At 45.3% G+C, this 19375-nt stretch overlaps 1 protein-coding gene across 2 annotated transcripts; it reads left to right on the forward strand.

Annotated features, from left to right (window-relative positions):
- Positions 1–343: 343 nt before the first annotated feature.
- Positions 344–12001, forward strand: CHAMP1 (chromosome alignment maintaining phosphoprotein 1). 2 transcript variants are annotated; one of them, XM_075425562.1, is made up of 3 exons: positions 344–466; positions 8286–8640; positions 8779–12001. In XM_075425562.1, the coding sequence occupies exons 2-3, from the start codon at positions 8347–8349 to the stop codon at positions 11215–11217; spliced, it is 2733 nt and encodes a 910-aa protein (XP_075281677.1). In that variant the 5' UTR covers positions 344–466; positions 8286–8346; the 3' UTR covers positions 11218–12001. The 2 variants fall into 2 exon arrangements, with proteins under 2 accessions (XP_075281677.1, XP_075281668.1); XM_075425553.1 differs by having other exon boundaries at positions 8286–12001.
- Positions 12002–19375: the final 7374 nt, after the last annotated feature.

A 19375-nucleotide genomic window follows, 5' to 3' on the forward strand; every position in this document is an offset into this window, starting at 1 on the left:
GGCCCCGCCGGCGCGCAGGCCTCGCGCCAGCCGCGCGGCCATGCCCGCCCGGCGCGGGGCAGCGGGGAGCGGCCGGGCCGCCACGGAGCCGCCGGGCACTGGAGCGGAGCGGCCCCTCCGGTGTGGCAGCGCCCCCTGCCGGCTGGGCGGGGCGTGCAGGGGGGGGTGAGGGGGGAGCGGGCGGCGCGCCGCAGCGGCGGCACGTGACCCAGGCCCGCGCGCTACCCGCCCGCGCGCTGCCCTCCCGGCGGACTCCTCCCCACCGGCGAGGGAGGGGCGGGGCTGCGCCCGGCGACAGCGCTTCCGGTTGGGCGGCGGGGGAGCGGCACAGCGGTCGCTATTCGGCCGCGCGCCCCCTCCCGGAGCCCCCTCCCCTCCCCCCCTTCCCCTCCCCCGCCCCTGGCGGGGCCCGAGCTCGCGAGCGCTCCGCCCGGCCTGCCGCCGCTCCCGCCGCCGCCCCCCAACGGTGAGTGCGGGCCGGGGGGGCCCTCTCATCCCCCCCCCCCCCCCCCTCCCGCAGCCGGGGCCCGGCCCGCTCCTCTCCCCCCCGGGCACCGGGCCTGGGCCTTCCCCTTGTCCAGCCCCCGCCGCGCCGGGGAGCGGGCGGCCGTGGGTGGGGGGGGTGGGTCGCGCGGGCGGCCGGGCGGGCGGCGGTTGGTCGCGGCGCGGGGGAACAAAACCGGCGGGGCGCGAGCGGCGGCGGCGGCGCGCCCAGGGAGGGAGAGGGGCGGCGGCGTGGACACGGCCCGGCCCGGCCCGGCCCGGCCCGCCGGGGCGGGAATGAATGGGCGGGCGGCGCAGGCCCCTGCCCCGGGGGGAGCGGCCCCGGGGGCCGGGCGGGGGCGAAGCCGGGCGCCCCCTCCCCGGCGGAGGGCGAAGGCGGTGGCGGCGGAGCCGGGAGCGGGTGGAGCCCGCCGCGGGTCCTGCCTGCCGTCTGCCACCCCTCCGCGGGCGTGGGGAGGATGATGGGGTGCCTGAGCCTGGGCGGGGGGGCCTGCGTCGGGCGGTAACAGCTCGGCACCGGGAGAAGTAAGAGGGGTCGCTGGAAGCTTGACTTGTACCGCACTGTTTGTAAATTACAAATATAGAGACTTGGGATTTCGTTTTTGTCTTCCCTGAGCTCCCTTTGAACCTCATGTGCTTTCAGGGTAACGTAGATGGAATTTATAGCCTGGCGTCGTCAAGATTCACAACCTTGGTTCACAGTTCCTGACTAGAACGTGTGCTCCGTGTGGGTCCGGTGGCACTTCGTTAGCTCAGGTTCGGCGCTGCAGAAATCAGGTTTCTGGGGCCGTTTTTGGAAGCTGTCTGCACGCTGTTGGGAACTTGGAGTTAGAAAGCCCTGTCAGAAGTACATGGAATTAATTTTTCCTACCCCAAATCTGCTATAGATACATCGATATTATTACTCTGCAGTTTAGACTGTTGTTAGGTCTTGTATTAAGAACTAATGTTGCTGTGCAGACTTCTCTTAGCAAAGGTGGAAATCTTTCAGAATAACTGCAGTTCTGTCCTCTTTGTGTTTCTGAAGTCATCTCCACGTGCAGCATCAAGTATCGTCACTTTTCAACTCCCCTCCGACTTGGAACCTTTCCTGGAAACACGGGACCACATAATACAGCCGTTTTCTGCCTGGGTCTGGTGTCGCGTGTGTTCTCACGGCGTGTCTCGCCGTTTCTGGGCAGGGTGTTGGTGCCTTTTTTCGGTGTGTAATTTTAAAGACGTGGTTCAGCGATGGTCGCTGATGGAACTTGGCCTGTGTAGACGGGCTGGCAGCTGGGAGCTCAGCTGTGAGGATGCGGTCAGATTCCTGTGGACGCCGCTGGATTAGCAGGAGCGTAGCGCTGCCGGTCTCGTTCACTGTGCGTTGGCCCGGAGCCCCTTACCTGCCGTTGGCGCTGTGAAGGGCCGGCTCTGCCGCGCTGTGGGGATGTCTGTGTGCAGCTTCCTCCGCGAGCTAAACTTCTTTTGTCAGTCACAACACAGGGATGAAGCATCATGTTGCCACCAGACTGCCATTTACTTTTTGGCACTGCGTGAACATGTCATTGTTCTTTTTGCCTAAACACAGCAATAGTCTGGATCTGCTCCTGCTGGTAGAGGCAGTGATGCAGCTGTATCCAGCTTGCTTGTGCTGGGCACAAACTTTACTGTTGGCCCTCTTCATTGATAGAGGATGTGGCTGGACTGTTTGTCTGCAAGGAACTCCCAAGGCTGATGAAAATGAACAGCCGTCCTTCCTCTGCAGTGACTGTGCTTATCGGAGTAGAGTTGTGACGTGTGGTGCTCTGTACAGGTTGGAGGATTATCATAGGAAGGTGTGCATTCACAGAAGTACGGGCTGACTGCATCATTTGCTTGATTAACATAATGATAGATGGAATGGTGTCTGGAAGTTAAGTAAGAGGTCTCTGGAGACCTCTGATTCCCGCTGGTGTATTGCCTGTCATTTCAAGGTTGCATGGATGGCAGCACCATTTTTAAGTCTTAGCTCATGTTGTATGTAGGGAATCACAGAAAATAGAGGACTTTTGTTCTTGAAGGCTTTTGCAACTGTGCTGGCATCGTTGATGTGTGTTGCATGTCCTCATTATCTGCTTGTGTCTCACGAGGATTGATTCTTTATGGAGAGGAACAGAGGTATAGATCCTGCTGCCAGCAAGAACCAGGACAGTCTGATTTTGAAGAATGCTATGACAGGCTACTTGTTGCCGTGTTCTGAAATTCCACGTGTCGTATTAAAAGCAACCTGTAATTTTCTGTGCTCACAGGCAGTCTAGATCTGTAGCTTTGAGCCCTTCGTTGCTTCTCTGTGGCACTGCCTCATGACAGTCACAACTTATGCTCTGTAGAGGAGAAATGCAGGGATATGTTAAATGTTGCAACACTTAATGTAGAATGTGTTTATTAGAAAGAACATGAAATGATTAGTAGATGTGTAGCTATGGAATTGGAATGGGGTTGAGAAGTGGAGACATGTTGTTAGCTGCCAAGAATCAGAGTTGTGCCATCCCCTGGGTGGATTCTTTCTTATACACAGTATCTGCTGCACATTTATTTTCTACTACTGCGAGGTTTTTGAGAAGCTGTAAGAAATATGGCTTAATCTTCAGTGCGATCCTCGTGGATGATGGGGTGCTGAATCCAGGAACTGGCTCTGAAGTGACCAGGAAGATACCAGGAGATCTGTCTGCTCTGTGCATTAGCTTCAGCCGCTCCTGTGGCTCAGTCTGACTTGAGCTCGATGGAGATTGCTGATGCTGCTTGAATGCACTCTGTCTGTCCCTGCAATATACGTAGCCAGCTTCAGAATTTTCAGTTATCTCATTGCCTCTGACTTCCTGGGTACTTTTTCTTTCTGCCAAATCATGACTTTGGCCTCTTTGGATGCTGAGAACCAAGCATGAGAAGTAGTGATGGTGGTTGTCTTGGGTAGATGCGGGTCCTCATTACCGATCCTTTTACCCTGGTGTTTTTCTGTTCGGAAGAACAGGAATGTGGTGGAGGAGATTATGGCCAGAACTGCAGTGTAGGGGACAGGAACTGGTGTAAGGATCTTCAGCATCTCTGTGGAGAGAGGAGAGAGCTGGTGGTAGGAACCTTTGTGTGTACGTTCTAGACATGCATGAAAGAAGGGGGATGGGAGAGGTGGCTGATGGAGCAGCAGTAGAGACTGGTGGTCCCACTGCTGAGATCTCTGCCTGTCTTCATGCAGCTTTTAACCTGAGTGATGGACATTGATGTATGTCACTTCAGGTCAGCAAAAACCTTTAGTCAAGCAAAGAGTTGAGCTGGTGCTGATGCTGTTACTGTGCTTGATATCTGTGGGTATAGTGAGCTTGTAGACAGAAGCACTTACCTGTTCAGGTAGATTTCAGTGGCAATCTTTATGTCTCAGGAAGACTCTGAACAAGTCTTGGCTGCCCTAAGCTAAAGTTTAGTATTACAAACTCCAGAATCTTAGTTGAATCTTAGTACTTCATCTTGAAGTGGAGACAGGATGCAGGCACAAGACAAGTGTAAATGCTGTGCTTCAGGCTTCTGCTTCAATTGTAATGTGTTCTCAGAATAGCTAATTAGTTCTGTTTGGCTGTATCTGTTTTCTCAGTGTTTCAGTCACGAAAAGTGAGACAAGTAGGAGAGGATTCAGAAATAGTGGTTAACGAATGCGGTGCGCTTTGTCATCTTGAAGTGGCCTGCAGCACAGCCTCAGCTGTAGCTGCTGTGGCATGGCACGTCCTGTAACTGTGGGTTTGAGTAGGGGCAGTGCTGAAGTGTCCCTTTCACAGACGAGGTAGGGCCTGGCTGAGTGTTCAACAAAACAGAGTGGCCTGGGGCCTGCGCAGCAGTTATCTGCACTGGTTTGTCTCTCCTAGGAGTCTTCGGGCAGGCTGGAGAGATGCTCTAGCAGCCATCTCCTTGGCGCTGGGTTTCATGGGGGACCTGTCTCTCATGACAGCTCGATCTTCATCTTGAAATTCATACTTTTCCTCGAAGGGCTTCAGACGACTAGAATGATGCTTGGGTTTAGTATTTGGTCAAGTTCTCTGCAGTGCACACGGGGCACCCTGCCAGTTGGATAGCACCAGTCATTTTCCTTACCCTTTTTGTGGGTCTGAGTTGGAGCAGCGCAGAGCTAGGTCACTTTGATCTGTAATCAAGCATTGACACAAAGGGAGCGTGGTCCATCATTTTTAGTGTTGCCAAAAAGATGCTGCTGAGCACAGATTACATCACAGTTCATGCAGGTCTAGATCTGTGGGGACCTGGTTATTGAGCATAAGGTTTCTAGCCTGGCTGGCTCTGCTGGCTTGGGACTGCTTAGAAAACAGTGACGTGCTGTTCCTCGAACTTTCACCCAACTAGGCAAGGCAGGATCCAGCACACAACAAGTTCTGATGAAGGAGCTGACAGCAAGGAGAAATGAGAAGCAGGCAGTTATCTGTGTGACAAACCTGGGTTTAGAGGGCAGTAATCAGAGCTGTGTAGAGACAGTGGCGTCTGAGCTCAAAGTGAGAAGGGGTCCGGAGAGATGGGCAGGAAAAGCTTGTGGAGTAGCTATTCAGACATGTGCTGAGGAAGTCAGCAACATTTCAGAGTCTACTCCTTCCAAAGCGTTTCAGCAAATTTAAAGTGACAACATGAGTTAATAGTGGTTCAGCACTGTTCAAGTTTGTTACTAGTCTCACTCTAATTCTAAAACTAGACTAACTATTCCATGGAGTCATGGCCTGAGGTGCTGCAATACCAAAGAGTTGTCTTGCTCAGTAGTATGCCTCAATTAAGTAGCGAGTTCAGCAGAAGAGGCACTTTCTTAAGTGCCAGCTACAGCGTACTGAAGTTATAAAATTAAGAATGGTGAGTGATGGCAGTGTGAGAGTAAGTACTGCCACCTCTTCAATGTTATTTCTTATGGCTAAGGCTTGAATGTCAACCTTTAAATGTCTGGAGATGAAAATGAGGAAGTGCTTGTAACTTCTTCAGTTCCAGAATAACGTCCTGGACAAAAAAACTTAGCAGCAACTTGGACAATTTGTGGAAAGGAGCCAGGGACCTTTTCTCAGTGTTGCATTTGGAGAAAAAAATGGAAATTTCCTTCGTAAAGTAAGATAGGACTGAATAAAATGAGAGGGTGGAAGATGGGGTGAAGTGTAGTTCAGAGGAGTGAGCAACAGAAAACTCCAGAAAGGGCAACAGTTAGGTGATCCGTAAAGACGAGGGAAATTATGAAAAGGGTAGAAGAGATTGGTAAACTTTGTTGTAAGCTATGATAAATTCAGTTTGGAAAAGCACCTTTTGGTTTTCTAGAGAAAAGAAAACTGACAATTCAGGATTACTACCAATTTTTGAAGTGACAAATTCCTTTACAGTTCTGAAAATGTGGTTAGTGCAGTATGTCCTTATTGTCCTAATTGTGTTTTGCTGTGATTTGGTTAAAAAAAATTTATTTTTTCTTTAGCTCGTATGATCAGTTCGGAATTTTTTGCTTTGAAATTGAAATCTTCCTTTCTTCCCATCTCTCCAAATCCCACAATCGAAAAATAAACCCTAATTCCTAAAAACTTTTAAGTCATTTGGAGTGTTAAGACATGACTTTCTCTGGGTTTTTTCAATTGACAAGTTGTTTGCTGTTGCAGAGATACAGACCACTGAGCACTGCTGTTACGTTTCTGTTTTGATCTTTTACAGGGATATAAAGTTTGTTGTAAGGTGTTGGGAAGTATTTTGTGGTCAACGAATGCAGTGTGGACTACGTTTTGAGTTGTCTTGTATGGCTGCTAATAAAGCTGGGAGACTGCAATTTATATCCAAAAGGTCCTTCCACTTCAGTATTTGTAGAGCAGTGCCATTAATTCTCCTGTGTAGCTAGCCCATGGTCAGATGCTGTTCATCTGTCTCAGAGATGTAAAGCAGGATCCCTCTTAAAGCTCTGTCTGTGGTCCCGATGTGCTTCCTGATTGGAAATGTAGATATTCCTGTGACTTAATGTGAAGTGCGTATGCATAGCGCGTGCAAAGTTGCTCCATGAGCAGCTGAGCTAGTGAACCTTTCTTTCTTAGGGATTTGTGCCCTCTGCTCCTCACCCAATCCCCCTTTCCTGGTTTGGTTTTTTTGTGTTTTATTGTGTGGGGTTTTTTTTCTGTATCCATGTCATCCTTTAGCAGCACTGCTAATTTACTTTCATTCTGTCCCTGCCCCAAACCCAAAGCAGCTCACCACTGTAGTATTTTTAATTCCTTCTCTTTTCCCCTAATTACAAGCTGAATCAGACACTGCTTGTTCTGCAGGTTTTAAGACTATTTGCATACTGAGCATTTGTGCACTGATTACGGGCTGAACAGAGCCAGTAACTGTTAAGTGAAATATTCAGCCTTAGCCTCAGTAGAGGCTTTTCTTTCATTCTGTACTCAGTTCCTGATTTTCCCGAAGCTTGTAGAAATTTAAAATGAGACTGGATTGCTTTGTCCAATTTGATTGACATTGACTGTAGGGCAATGTGTTTGTGTAAGCCTCATTTCCATGAGAAACCAGGGTAAAAATGCTTTAGGAATAAATCAGGAAAACTTGCTTTGGATGCATGTTTTTAGATTAGTTGTTAGTCTAATTTGTATTTAGACAGGAAAATTAATGTTAAAATGTGTGTGTTTTGAAACAGTGTGTCTTACAAGACCCCCAAAATCAAGTTGGTAGCTTAGCATGATAATCATGTAACATCTGTTTAATTTGAACCACAAGAAAAAATGCTGTGCATTTCACATAAATGTCCAAATATTCCTTTGAACTATAGAGATACCTCCCACATTTACGTGAAAATGACTTACAGAATATGGTTAGAATTGGCTTTCTGCTTGTTGTAGTAGCTAATCTGAGTAAATTCTGTTGGAAATGGTGGAATCTAGCCAAATCATTAAAAATTATTTGCATTTCAGATGGTGCATTTCGGGGGGGCAGTTGTTTGGTTTTGGATTTTGTTTGTTTTGTTTCGTTTTTAAGGTCTTACAAAACCCGCATTTTTGAGAAATTTCAATCTTTCTGTTTGAGGTGAGGCAAACAATGTTTTGAATACAGAGGGCTGTCTGCTATACCAGCTGGAAAAAGAAGTCACTGCTGGTTTTTTTAAGTAGTATTTTTGTTGCTATTAGGGCAGAAGATGAAATAATGGAATGGAAAAAATTCTTTTCATAATGGATAAATTCTTTATGAGCAGCAGCTTTTGTTTTTCATGTAATTAGTGGAGGGAAAACAGTGTTTAACAGGTGAAAACAGAGCCTAGGCTTCTGTTTTCTTCTTGAATTTTTTTTTTGTCTTTGTCATCAGCTAATTTGTTTTGAGGTTTTATAATGAAGATGTAGTTTTAAAATGGCTTTATCTCAGTAGCACTGTTTCAAAGTATGTTCTGTTTTCAGTTTACTTATGTAAAAAAAACTACTTCAAACCTGGGAAGAAAAGACAACTGAGAAAGCAAGTCACATTTATCAAAGCAAACATAAACTTAGCTCTTTATCAGTTGGCTTCTTTTTTTATCATTTGGTTGCAGATTTTTTTACCATAGATAGGAAGACCTGTTGTTAAATATAAGCTTTGTTTCTCAAGTTCTACTGATGTAAAATGATTTGCAGATGTTGGAGAGACCTATGTTTGGATTTCTTTATGAATGAGTACCTATGCAGAAGACATGCTTTCTAAAATGGAGTGGGGAAAAGCACATGTTGTTATTTAGGAATGACAAGGAGTGGAAATTAACACTGACAGCTAACTATAGAAATTTTTTTCCTTTATTGCAGGAACTGAAGTTTGCTCTTCAGAAGGTGCAGTGCTGTGAAAACTGTTACTGACCATAGGAAAATGGACATGTTGCAGATACTACGTAAAACCACAGAGCACTTAGAGTGCGATCACTGCAGCTTCAGAGGAACGGACTATGAAAACATACAAATTCATATGGGTACCATACACCCAGAGTATTGTGATGAAATGGATGCTGCTGGTTTGGGTAAACTTATATTTTATCAAAAAAGTGCAAAACTGTTTCACTGCCACAAATGTTTCTTTACCAGCAAGATGTATTGCAATGTATACTATCACATCACAGCACAACATGCAGCACCTGAGAAGTGGAACGAGGAGCGGAAAGAACAGGTAGAAAGAGATTCAGATTCCTCCAAAAAAAGTGTTGCATTAGAGCCACAGAAACCTACCCTTTCCCCCGAGTCGCGCAAACCTGCCCTTTCTCCTGAACTCCCCAAATCTGAACCTGTTGTTTCCCCCAATCTTCAGAAATCTGCGGTGTCTCCAGAGCCCCAGAAGTCGGCCCCGGCGACTTCTTCAGAGCCAGAGAAGTCAGCCCAGGCCACGTCCCCAGATCCAGAAAAGTCATCCCAGGCCACATCTCCAGATCCAGAGGAGGTAGCCTCAGCTGTATCCCCAGGCTCAGAGACTCCGTCTCCTGCTGTGTCCCCCGACCCACAGAAGCCATCCCCCGCTGTATCACCCGACCCACAGAAGCCGTCCCCTGCTGTGTCCCCCGACCCGCAGAAGCCAGCTGCAGCTGCGTCTCCAGAGCCCCGTCGGCATTCCCCAGCTGTGTCTCCAGAGCCCCGTCGCCATTCCCCCGCTGTATCACCAGAGCCCCGTCGCCATTCCCCCGCTGTATCACCAGAGCCCCGTCGCCATTCCCCCGCTGTGTCTCCAGAGCCCCGCAGATACACCCCAGCCGTGTCACCAGAGCCAAAGAAACCTCCTCCGGCAGTATCGCCTGAACCGCGAAGGTATGCCCCGGCTGGGTCTCCTGAGCCCCGGAGGCATCCTTCTCAGATGCGTAGGCCTGCTTCTGCTTCTTCTCCTGAAACCCGGAGGCCTGCTCCTGCCGTTTCGCCGGAGTCGTGGAGACCTGGTCCGACTGTTTCCCCTGAGCCCTGGAGATCTACACCTCACGAGGTGCAGAAGTCTTCCGCAGTTTCTCCCTGGGGTCCAAAGTCTGCCATGTCGGTGTCCGCAGAATCCCGGAGGTCTGCCCCTGAGTCCCGAAGGCCTGGCTCCGTCGTGTCGCCAGAGCCCAGGAGGCTCGTTTCTGACTCGTGGAAATCTACATCCTTTTCTGAATCCCAGAAGTCTACTCTTGTTTCTTCTGAGCCATGGAAACCCATCTCATCTGTTTACCCTGAAGGCTGGAAACCTGTTCTGTCCCCTGACACGTGGAAGCATTCTCCCCCTGTTTCTCCTGAGCTTCGGAAGTCTAGTCACACCGTTTCCTCTGACTCGTGGAAGCCTTCTTTCTTTCCTGAGGTCCGTAAGCCTGGTGCTTCGGTATCTCCTGAATCTTGGAAACTCTCTGAGTCCCGGAAATCTATGTTTTTTTCTGAAACTCAGAAATCCACCGCTGCTGCTTCTTCTGAGGTTCAGAAACGGGCTCATTTCTCTGAACCTCGGAAAAGAGCTCTGTTTCCGGAGTCTCGTAAATCTAATCCTACTGTTTCTGCTGATGTCCAGAAACGTGGTGTCTTTCCTGAGCCCCAGAATCAGGTGTCTACTTCTGCTGTTTCTACTGAAAGCCAAAAACATGCCCTGTCTTCTGAAGCCCAGAAATTAGCTCATGTTTCTTGTGAAGTCCAGAAGCATGCCCTATTTTCTGAAGCCCAGAAACTCGCTCCAATTTGCTCTGAAGTTCAGGAGCCTACTTCCTTTCCAGAGTCTCAGAAATCTGCTTCTCCTGAAATTCAGAAACCTGGCCTCTTTACTGAGTCCCAGAAACCTACTCCTCCTGTTTCTCCTGAGACCCCCAAGCCAGCTCTTTTTACTGACTCCCAGAGATCTGCTGTTTCCTCTGATGTCCAAAAGCATGCTGTATTTTCTGAGATGCAGAAACCTGCTGCTGCTTTATCCTCTGATGTCCAGAGACACGCTGAAACTACTGTATCTTCTGAAATCCAGAAGAACATCCTGTTTTCCGAGCCTCACAAGTCTGCTCCAGGCTTTTCTTCAGAGCCCCAGACACCTAGTGAGTCTGGTGAGAGTGACTTTCTTTCTCACAGTTTGGATGATCAGAAACCACTGGATGATTTATTCTCACAGGATGAACCGTCAATATTAGCCAAAGAATCACCGGAAGACATGTTATATTCTTGCCCAAAAAAGAAGCCCAGGAAGGAGAACCAGGAGAACTCAGATTCTGAACTAAATAGCAGCGAGTGTGGAAAAACAGAGATGGACTCGATGGAGATAAAGGAGCAAGAATCCAACAGTGACCAAGAGCAATATGATATGGAGTCATCTGATTACGGCAAAGAGAGCAAAATAGATGCAGCTACCCCCATGCAGCCGCAGTGTGTGCTGCAGTTTACCGAAGAGAAAGAGGCTTTCATCTCTGAGGAAGAAATAGCAAAATATATGAAGCGTGGCAAGGGAAAGTATTATTGCAAAATTTGTTGCTGTCGCGCAATGAAAAAGGGTGCCGTCTTGCACCATTTAGTTAACAAGCATAATGTTCAAAGTCCATACAAATGTAAAATATGTGGCAAAGCTTTTCTCTTGGAGTCTCTTCTCAAAAACCATGTTGCTGCTCATGGTCAAAGTTTGTTGAAGTGTCCACGTTGTAATTTTGAATCAAATTTTCCCCGAGGCTTTAAGAAACACTTAACCCATTGCCAAAGCCGTCATAGTGATGATATACCTAAAAAACACTTGGACAGCCTTGAACCACTTGAAGAACAAATTTAATCTGTTTTTTTTCCTTGAGCTAGAAAAGCGAAATTTGCGGAAGTGTTCAAAAGTGTTACAGTATGTTACCTGAGTAGTTTAGCTGATCTGACAAGTCAGAAGATGCATGGTTTATTGTACTATGTTTAACTTGTCTTATAGCTGTATTACTAAATGATTTACTTCCGAAAGTAATTTTAAATCCGTGTTCATGTCTTTGTATTACCCATCAGTAGAGTCATATTTTATTTTTCAGATGTACTATGTTTTTGAAACCCAAATGGATACAAATTAGTTTTGTAAAGATTTGTAAACATACAGGTAATTAAGGACTGGAGTGGCAAGCAATCCATATATTTCTGTGAAGACTGAACTTGTTTTTTCACATTTGTGAAATGTTGTATTTTTCAAAATGTTTTTATCAAATTCTCAAAATTAAAATTCTCACCAAATCTAATGTGAATGAGCCAGGCATGTGAAACTACCAATCCTTCTGGAATAATTGTTCTCTGAGGTTGTAATTGAGTCTACAGTCATTTGTTGGAAACTTACTGCTCTCAATTCTCTGACTTACTTGTCTCAGATTTAGAAGCATCAAGTTAATTATTTTGTGATTCTGTGTTTTGGCCATGTTTTAAGCATGTACTAACATACGTTAAATTGATGGATTAACATCAGACTGTGTATAGCTCAACACTTTCTCTCAATGATTCACATGTTTTAATGTCAGAAAACCCCTATATTTCTTGTATTTGGTGAAATGTCACGTTTTAATCTTTTAACAATAAAAAGAAACCCAACCTGGCATTGGCCATTTTTCTTTTTTTTCTAAATCAAGAACAAAACCTTTCATGTTCAGCATAATGTCTTTTAAGTGGTTTTGGCAACAGGAGATGCAAAACTGTGCTGGAGTTCTACTCTGAATACTTCAACGTTCCAGTTATCAGCCTGTGAAAACAAGCTTAGTCTAAATTTCCCATCTGCTGCAGAAAAACACATCAGGTGTAAATGAGAGAAAACACGGAAAACAGGAATTTGTGGACTGTTATTTAGCATGCTTGCTTTTGTGCTGTTTCCATATTAACTGTTCAAAAACCCTAAGTACTTTATAATTCCGCAGGAGTATAGATTTTAAGTGGAGGTAGCACAAGGAACGTTTCATTCTCCTCAGGCTAAGTTATGCCTAGACTTAAGCAGTTGTAAATATTGGCTTAGAAACAATTAATAATAAAAATCCTCCAGCTATAAGCTCATAACTAAGAGCTTCAGATTGTTTTCATTGAAGCCTGTGTCTGACATCTTTTGTGTGTTATTTTCAGTGTTATTAGTAAAACTTTTATATTCAATATGTAAGTCTCTTTCCCTTTTCCTTCTTTTCCCTTCCTCTGGTGGGAGGGTGGGGGTTAATAGAGAGAGTCTGCCACTCAGTTTATTGAGGCCCTGCTTTAAAATGTGACGGTGTTTCAAGAGGATTTCTAGAAGGAAGGGGAAAAGCATTTGAAGCTCTGCACTTCGGTGACTTCTCGGCGCTGCCTGTTAAGAGCATGCTTTCTTGCAGGGTCCTCTCACACTGGACAAAACCCACTCTGTGCCTCTAAGTCCAGTGCTCTTCATTGTCTTTTGTGGGGTCCAGACTAGAATTCTAGAATTTTTTTTTTTTGAGGAGTGACTATAGATAAATATGAAGGAGAGCACTTGACTTAAGGCACTGCTAGTGTAGTCTTACTTTGTATAAAAGCTGCTTTTCTCCTCTGCTATTATTTCATCACTCTTGGCACATCATTTGGTTAAAAAGATGCCTTATGCAATTTGAATAAAAGGAAGAAATCAAGGAAGGATTTGTTTGAATTGGAAGTGGTGTCAGTTGTACAGTTCAATGTCTCGCTACTGACAGATACTTGTCTCTCACTGCTGTATACCAGTGAACTTCTTTGATTTCTGGGAATCCAGCATCAAGGCTTGATGCTGTTTCTCTACATATTTTTTTGCTGACTACTTGATTTACAGCTGTCAAAGTGTACTTTATAACTCTTGAAGATGAACTTCGCAAGTCCCCTTGATGTTAGGGCGTTGAATCTCATTAAATCCAGATATGATGGGCACTTCCCAGTTTCTCTTAGTACAGAATTTTTTAAAAGCCCCATAGAAGTTGAAGGACATTTCTGGTGTGTATTTTGTTGTGAGGACCAAGTATTCTTTCACCGTTCCTTTACTCAATGCTAGTTTGAGATCCTTAAGAAGTGTAGGAGGATCTGCTGGAATCTGAACTGATTTCACTAATTTCTCTAAGGAACTGTAGGACACCAATAGATCAGATTGGGATTTATTATTTCCCTTTCAGATGACCTATTGTAGATGCTGAGGAGAAGGATGAATGCTCGTGAGTACAAACAGTGATCGATCTTTTTTGACGTAAGAAAGAAATGCAAGTGAAGCACTTCAAGATTTACCAGTGAAAGAATTTGCTTGAAATATGCCTAATGCTGTAATTAAGTCCTTGGATACTCTGGGAAATAACTTCAGTTGAAGTTGTTACTAATTTCATTTCGTATGTTAGAGCGTGAAGCAGATGGAGAGGTCTGCTGTTTTCAGAAGCTGTCCTGCGGGTTAGGTCAGCGGGGCATTTTATCGAAGCTCTCAGTGTTGCGTGCTGCCGGCTCACTGCTCCCCATTCTTTAGCACGGGGACCCTTTGGGGTCGGTACTGTGTAGTTGTAACTCCAGGATTCCTTTCCAGGTGGAGTTCGGTTGGGGAGCAACGTGATCGGTTCAGGAGATAGTAACAGGGGCAGACACAATGCCAGTGTATTTCCAGTACAGGTACTGCAGATAATGGCAGTTCCTTCCCTCTCTGAACCCTGTGGGCTGCTCCTGCCTGAAAAAATGTACTTACGTACCTTAGATGTAAAGAAGTGGTTCATGGGTGATCCATACAGATATGAAGCAATTACCTTGGTAGATAAAAGATGAGAAGCCCGTCTGGAACCAGTCTAGCAGAGTGTAGAGAAAGTGTAGAGCTCCAGTTAGAGTGGGGCTGGAAGGACATCTCCTCCGAGTAGTACAGATGAGTAAAATTAAACTTGGGAGTTTTTACAGATTTTTGTAATTAGATTTTTTTTTTATCATGCTTGAGAATAAACTTGGATATAGCAGGTTGTATATACTTAAAATTCCTTTCCTTCTCTTTGTATATTAGTATAATGCTTGCTTAATCTCGTAAAATTTTAGAAGAAGAAAAATCTTGTAGAAAATACAGTCGCTGAAGGTTTGCCGATGGATCCATAGTTTTGTACTTTGGAGGGTTTTTTTATCATGACTGTTCAGTTATGTAGAACTGTATACATATATATGTATATAGACATATATCTTAATAACATGAGTGCACTGAGGTCACCACAACCGTTACTATGCTCATATTTATGTATGTTTAAAAGGAGAAGAGGGGAAGGATTTGAACTGTTTCCCACCATACTGCTGTTAAGACCTGTTCTGAAGAAACTGTCACTCAAATTAACTTTTGGTCAAATACATGCATTTCTGAAGTATAAACATATAATAACATTTTTGTTGCTTACTTTCCATGGTGAATGAGAAAGGTTGCTCAAGAAATTATTTGAGATAGATAATTTAAAACTTTGAGAATACAAAATTTAGGAAAATGAATATGAAACTGAAAAGCAAATACATGAAGGTAAGATTCCAGCTGAATTCTAACCTTAGGTATATGTTTTATAATAGACTTCAAAAACATGACTATATACTTTTAAAATATGAAATGTATATGAACCTTTCACAGTATATGTGTAATACTTTGCATTTTCTTTCCTGTACATTTACATGACTTAGTTTAACATGTATTTAAAAAAACCCCACAAAAACAACCACAAAACAGTTTATAAGGGATTTCTTGGACAAAAGAGAAGTAAAAACTTTGCTTTATATATTTACTTAAATATTTGTCTAGGTGTATCAGTATGTTGCTTAAGCTCTAGATCAAAGAAATGATCACTGGAATGTGAACCTTTTTATAATGTTAATGGTACTAGTTGTTCTTGTATTAATGAGCAAATTAATTGTGGGGGAGAAAAAGTTGTTTATTAAAACCTGAAGGCTATTTAGGATTCAATAGTAATGTTTTAAAATAAGAATTATGTGTACTTCACAATCTCCTATTCTGAGAAAGAGCCTCTAAAAGAAGTATTAAATTTTAGTTTACTTAGTGGAAGCCAAATCAAAGTAATTTTTGCTCAGTTTTATTGTCTGACATACTTGACCAGGTATTTTTTCTGAGCTGTACAATCGAAATATTAGGTCTTTTTTCTCCCCCCCCGCTGAGAAGTGTTGCTGTCTCCACTTCATAAAGAACTGACCTCATCATTTCGTGATCAGCTCAGGGCAATAGTTGCAGCCTTTCTTTGGACAGTCCTGGCCTCTCCCTTGCCCTGGCAGTGCCTTCTCACCATTTTTCCTCTGCCCGCTCTGCTGTCGTAGAGCCTCGTGGTGACACGGATCAGCTCACAGATTCTGCTGGAAACCTGCATTTTTTCCCTCGCGTTGTGGAGTTAGTGTGTCCCTCTGCCTTGCCTCGCAGCCGCAAGGGCTGATGCGATGGAAATGAGTGTGAGGGGGGTGCTTCCTCTGAACGTAGGGGGCCAAGGGCAGAAGGGACCGTGAGCTCAGACGGGCTTCTGGTAACTCTGAAGCTGCACCCTGAATCACAGACGTGCTGGCCAAGTTGCTCAGCAGGGATGCCCTCACAGCTCAGTTGTATTATTTTCTCACGTCTGCCTCTTGCCTGTCAGTTGCCTGGCACGTTGGGCTTTGCTTTCACTGCCTCTCTGCCTTTTTAGTTTGTATCTTACTGAATGCTCCAGGCAAAATTCTTCTTATGCCTCATTAAAGAGTGCCAAAGCCACAGGTGATAACCCCCAACAAAATGGATAAATTATGCGCGTGTACTTAGCGTTTCGTTAGCCGATCTTGGAACCTCGGCCTGGTGGCTGAGTGTTCTGCTGAAGCTGCGGAGCAGCTCTCGGGGTACCTTCACAGTCCTTGACTGCAGCGGAGGTTTGTGCAGGTATCAGAAACAGATTTTTGGATTCCTTCTCTCAGATGCTTGTACTAATACTGACTCTTCACAGTGCACAACCTTCTGAAACCCAGAACCTCAAACTCCAGAGTTTAAGTGAAACTCGGTGGAGAAGCAGGCATTGATTCCCAGTGGCTTCCTCCAGTGCTGCCAGAGAAAATTCAAAAACAGTTGTTTTCTCTTTGTACACTCAGCATTTAATTTTATTACTTATTTTCCCTCCATGCACAACTGTAGAACTGGAAGCATATTGAGGAGGAACAACTGCTTTTATGTAATTTCCAAACCTAAGTGAAGCCTTCTGCCTTTTGAAAGTAAAAACAAATGCTTTAAACCTAATGGGGAAAATGAAATGCTTGTGTTAAGAATAAAGATACCTATCACAGGTACCTGTCACCCTGATTTTGTAGAAGACAAAACTTTATCTGTTACAGCGTCTGTACTATGTACTTCTAGTTAGGAATAGTCAAATGTTCACAGACACAAAAGTGTTCTGATAACTCCTTAAGCACAGGTCCTACATACCTTTTCGTCCATGAAACAATAAAGATCAGGAACTAGGCTGGAAACAAAAAAAGTAGTTTTCAAAAAATAACAGGTAATGGAAGTGGGAGGCCCACGGCATGGTCTTGTTCCTGCCAGGGAAGGGCAAGAGCTTGCAGAAGCATGGATAGATCCTGTGGGTCAATGCCAAATTGTGAAGCTGGGGGTGTAGGCAAGGATTCGACTTCTGTGATTGTGGGACCCTGTTTGAGACTTGAGGTCTCTTAGGGGGAGATGGAGGAGGAATTTGGCTTTCATGACTCAGGTACTCTGCGTGAAGATTGTGGGCTGTTGGGGAGAAGTGGGATCCACCTGACAGCACAGGGGAAGAGCAGCAGCATTGCCAACAGGCTGGTAAACGCCGTGAGGAGAGTTTTAAACTAAGAATGATGGGGGAGGGAGGTTGCAACCTGCAGTTAAGTGAACAAAATACAGGAAAGAAGTGGAAAATAACGGATGTGGGGGTCATGAGATCAGGAGATACCTCAGGAAGAGTAAAATGGTGAAAGGAGGCCTGCACCTCACGCGTGTGTATACGCACTAATGCTTGCAGCTTGCTACAGAGTGACACTGTTGGAATCACAGATGTGGTGGTTACAGCTCACATGGCTAAATTGCAGTGATGGGCAGCTACAGGCTCTACAGAAAAGACGGGGAGGGAAGATGGATGCGGAACGTGTAGATTGCCCTACACATGAAGGAGCAGCTTGTGTACATGGTACTTCCACAGGATGGACAACAGCCTGGTTTGAGAGCATCGGAGATGTCAGTTAAGGTGACAACATAGTAAGAATTTGCTGCAGAGCTCCCAGCCAGAGAGATAAAGCAGACACAGCTTTCTTTAAATAACTTGACAAAGTCTGTATCACAGATGCTGGTTCTTGTGAGGGACTTGCTTCCCCTGACATCTGATGGAAGGGGAGCATGGCAGGATCCAGTCAATATCAGAGGTTTCTGGTGGGTGTCAGGGACAGCTTCCTGATACAGGCAGCAGATGGGCCATCGGGGTGGTGCACAGCTCAGGCTGCTCTTCGCAGGCAAGGAAGAACAGGCTGGAGATTTGATAATCAATGGTAGACTTGGCTGTAGTGACCATGAAATAGTGGGGCTCGCTACCCTGATGGGGAGGAAGTAGCAGACAGGGTACAGACCATACACTTCAAGAGACCAGACTTCAAATTGTTCAGGGAACTGGTAGGTGGGATCACACAGGAGGCAACTCTGAAGGGTAAAGGAGCTGAGGAAGGCTAGCATGTCATTAAGGACAAACTGCCAGGAATGGACTGTCCCAAGGAGGTTTATCAGGAGGCTGGCTTGGCTAAACGTGGCACCCATGACAGGGCTCCAGTGCGAAAAAGCAGTGCAAATGAGATGGAAAGAGGAGCAGGCTACAAAGCAGGGATTGAGGAACATTGCAAGGGGCATCAAGGGCAATAAGAAATGCTACTGTCACATTAGCAGAAAAAGTCTGAACAAGGAAAATGTGGGACTGTTACCGAGTGGGGTGGGTGGATTAGTGATGGCAGACACACAGAAGGCTGAGGTACCCAGTGCCGTCTTGGTCTTGGTCTTCACCAGCAATGACTCCCAGGCCTCCGTGATTAGTGAAAGTGTTGAAGGAATGGAGTAACTACCAGCAGAGAGGGTTGAGTCAGGAGTTACTTGAGAGAACTCAACTCTTATGAGTCCATGGGACCCTATGGGTGCATCCCAGGGTGCTGTGAGAACTGGCTGATGTCCTTGCAAGGCTGTTTTATATCATCTTTCATGGAGTTTGGGGCAGGTTCACAGTCACTGGAGAAGAGCAAATGTTTCACTGGTCTTTGAGAAACTTTAGAAGGATGGTCCAAAATTTCGCACATTTAATCTTTACAATTCTGATAAAAATTATAAAAACAGATGTTGAATATGGGTACTTGTCACTGACATTCTGTATATGTTAATACTTACGCTGACTCTGAGGACAGTTTCTTCTGGAAAATTAAAAAAAACGCAGGAGGATATACATAGAATAAAGCTCCTTCAGTTCTCCCTCCTCCTGCAGAGTTTCTGAACACGTAACATTATAAAGGCTCGGCAATGCAGTTGCTCCAGACCTGAGCCTGCCCAGTGACATCCTGTGGTGTTTTGTTACGGCAAACGAGGAAGCCGATAATGACCAAATGAAGAGTTTGGAGGAAATCACCTCTGCAGTTGAAATGAGGTCTCAGCATGTCAGTAACACACGTATTGGTACTACAGCCTCACAGATGGGACAGAGGGTTTTACATGAAGACCATATGTGCACTAAAGAGATAATGTAATGGCGTCTCTGCTGTGGCTTTGGCTTAAGGGGTTACTGCTCGCAGCCGCCTGACTCTCTCCATGAACTGTTTCCTAACTACTTTTTGTTGAACTCTTCACTGCCGTGATTTCTAAAGCAGAAGCTAATCTGTAAAAAAGTCCTGACTGTAAATAATTTTTTTTAAAACTGGAATAATTTGTAAGTGCTTGGGTTTATGGTTAAAGGAAGCATCCCACTGTGGTGCAGACAGGGTGTTAACATCCA

This window comes from Opisthocomus hoazin, chromosome 1 (genome assembly GCF_030867145.1).
Source record: "Opisthocomus hoazin isolate bOpiHoa1 chromosome 1, bOpiHoa1.hap1, whole genome shotgun sequence".
Lineage (NCBI taxonomy): Eukaryota > Metazoa > Chordata > Aves > Opisthocomiformes > Opisthocomidae > Opisthocomus > Opisthocomus hoazin.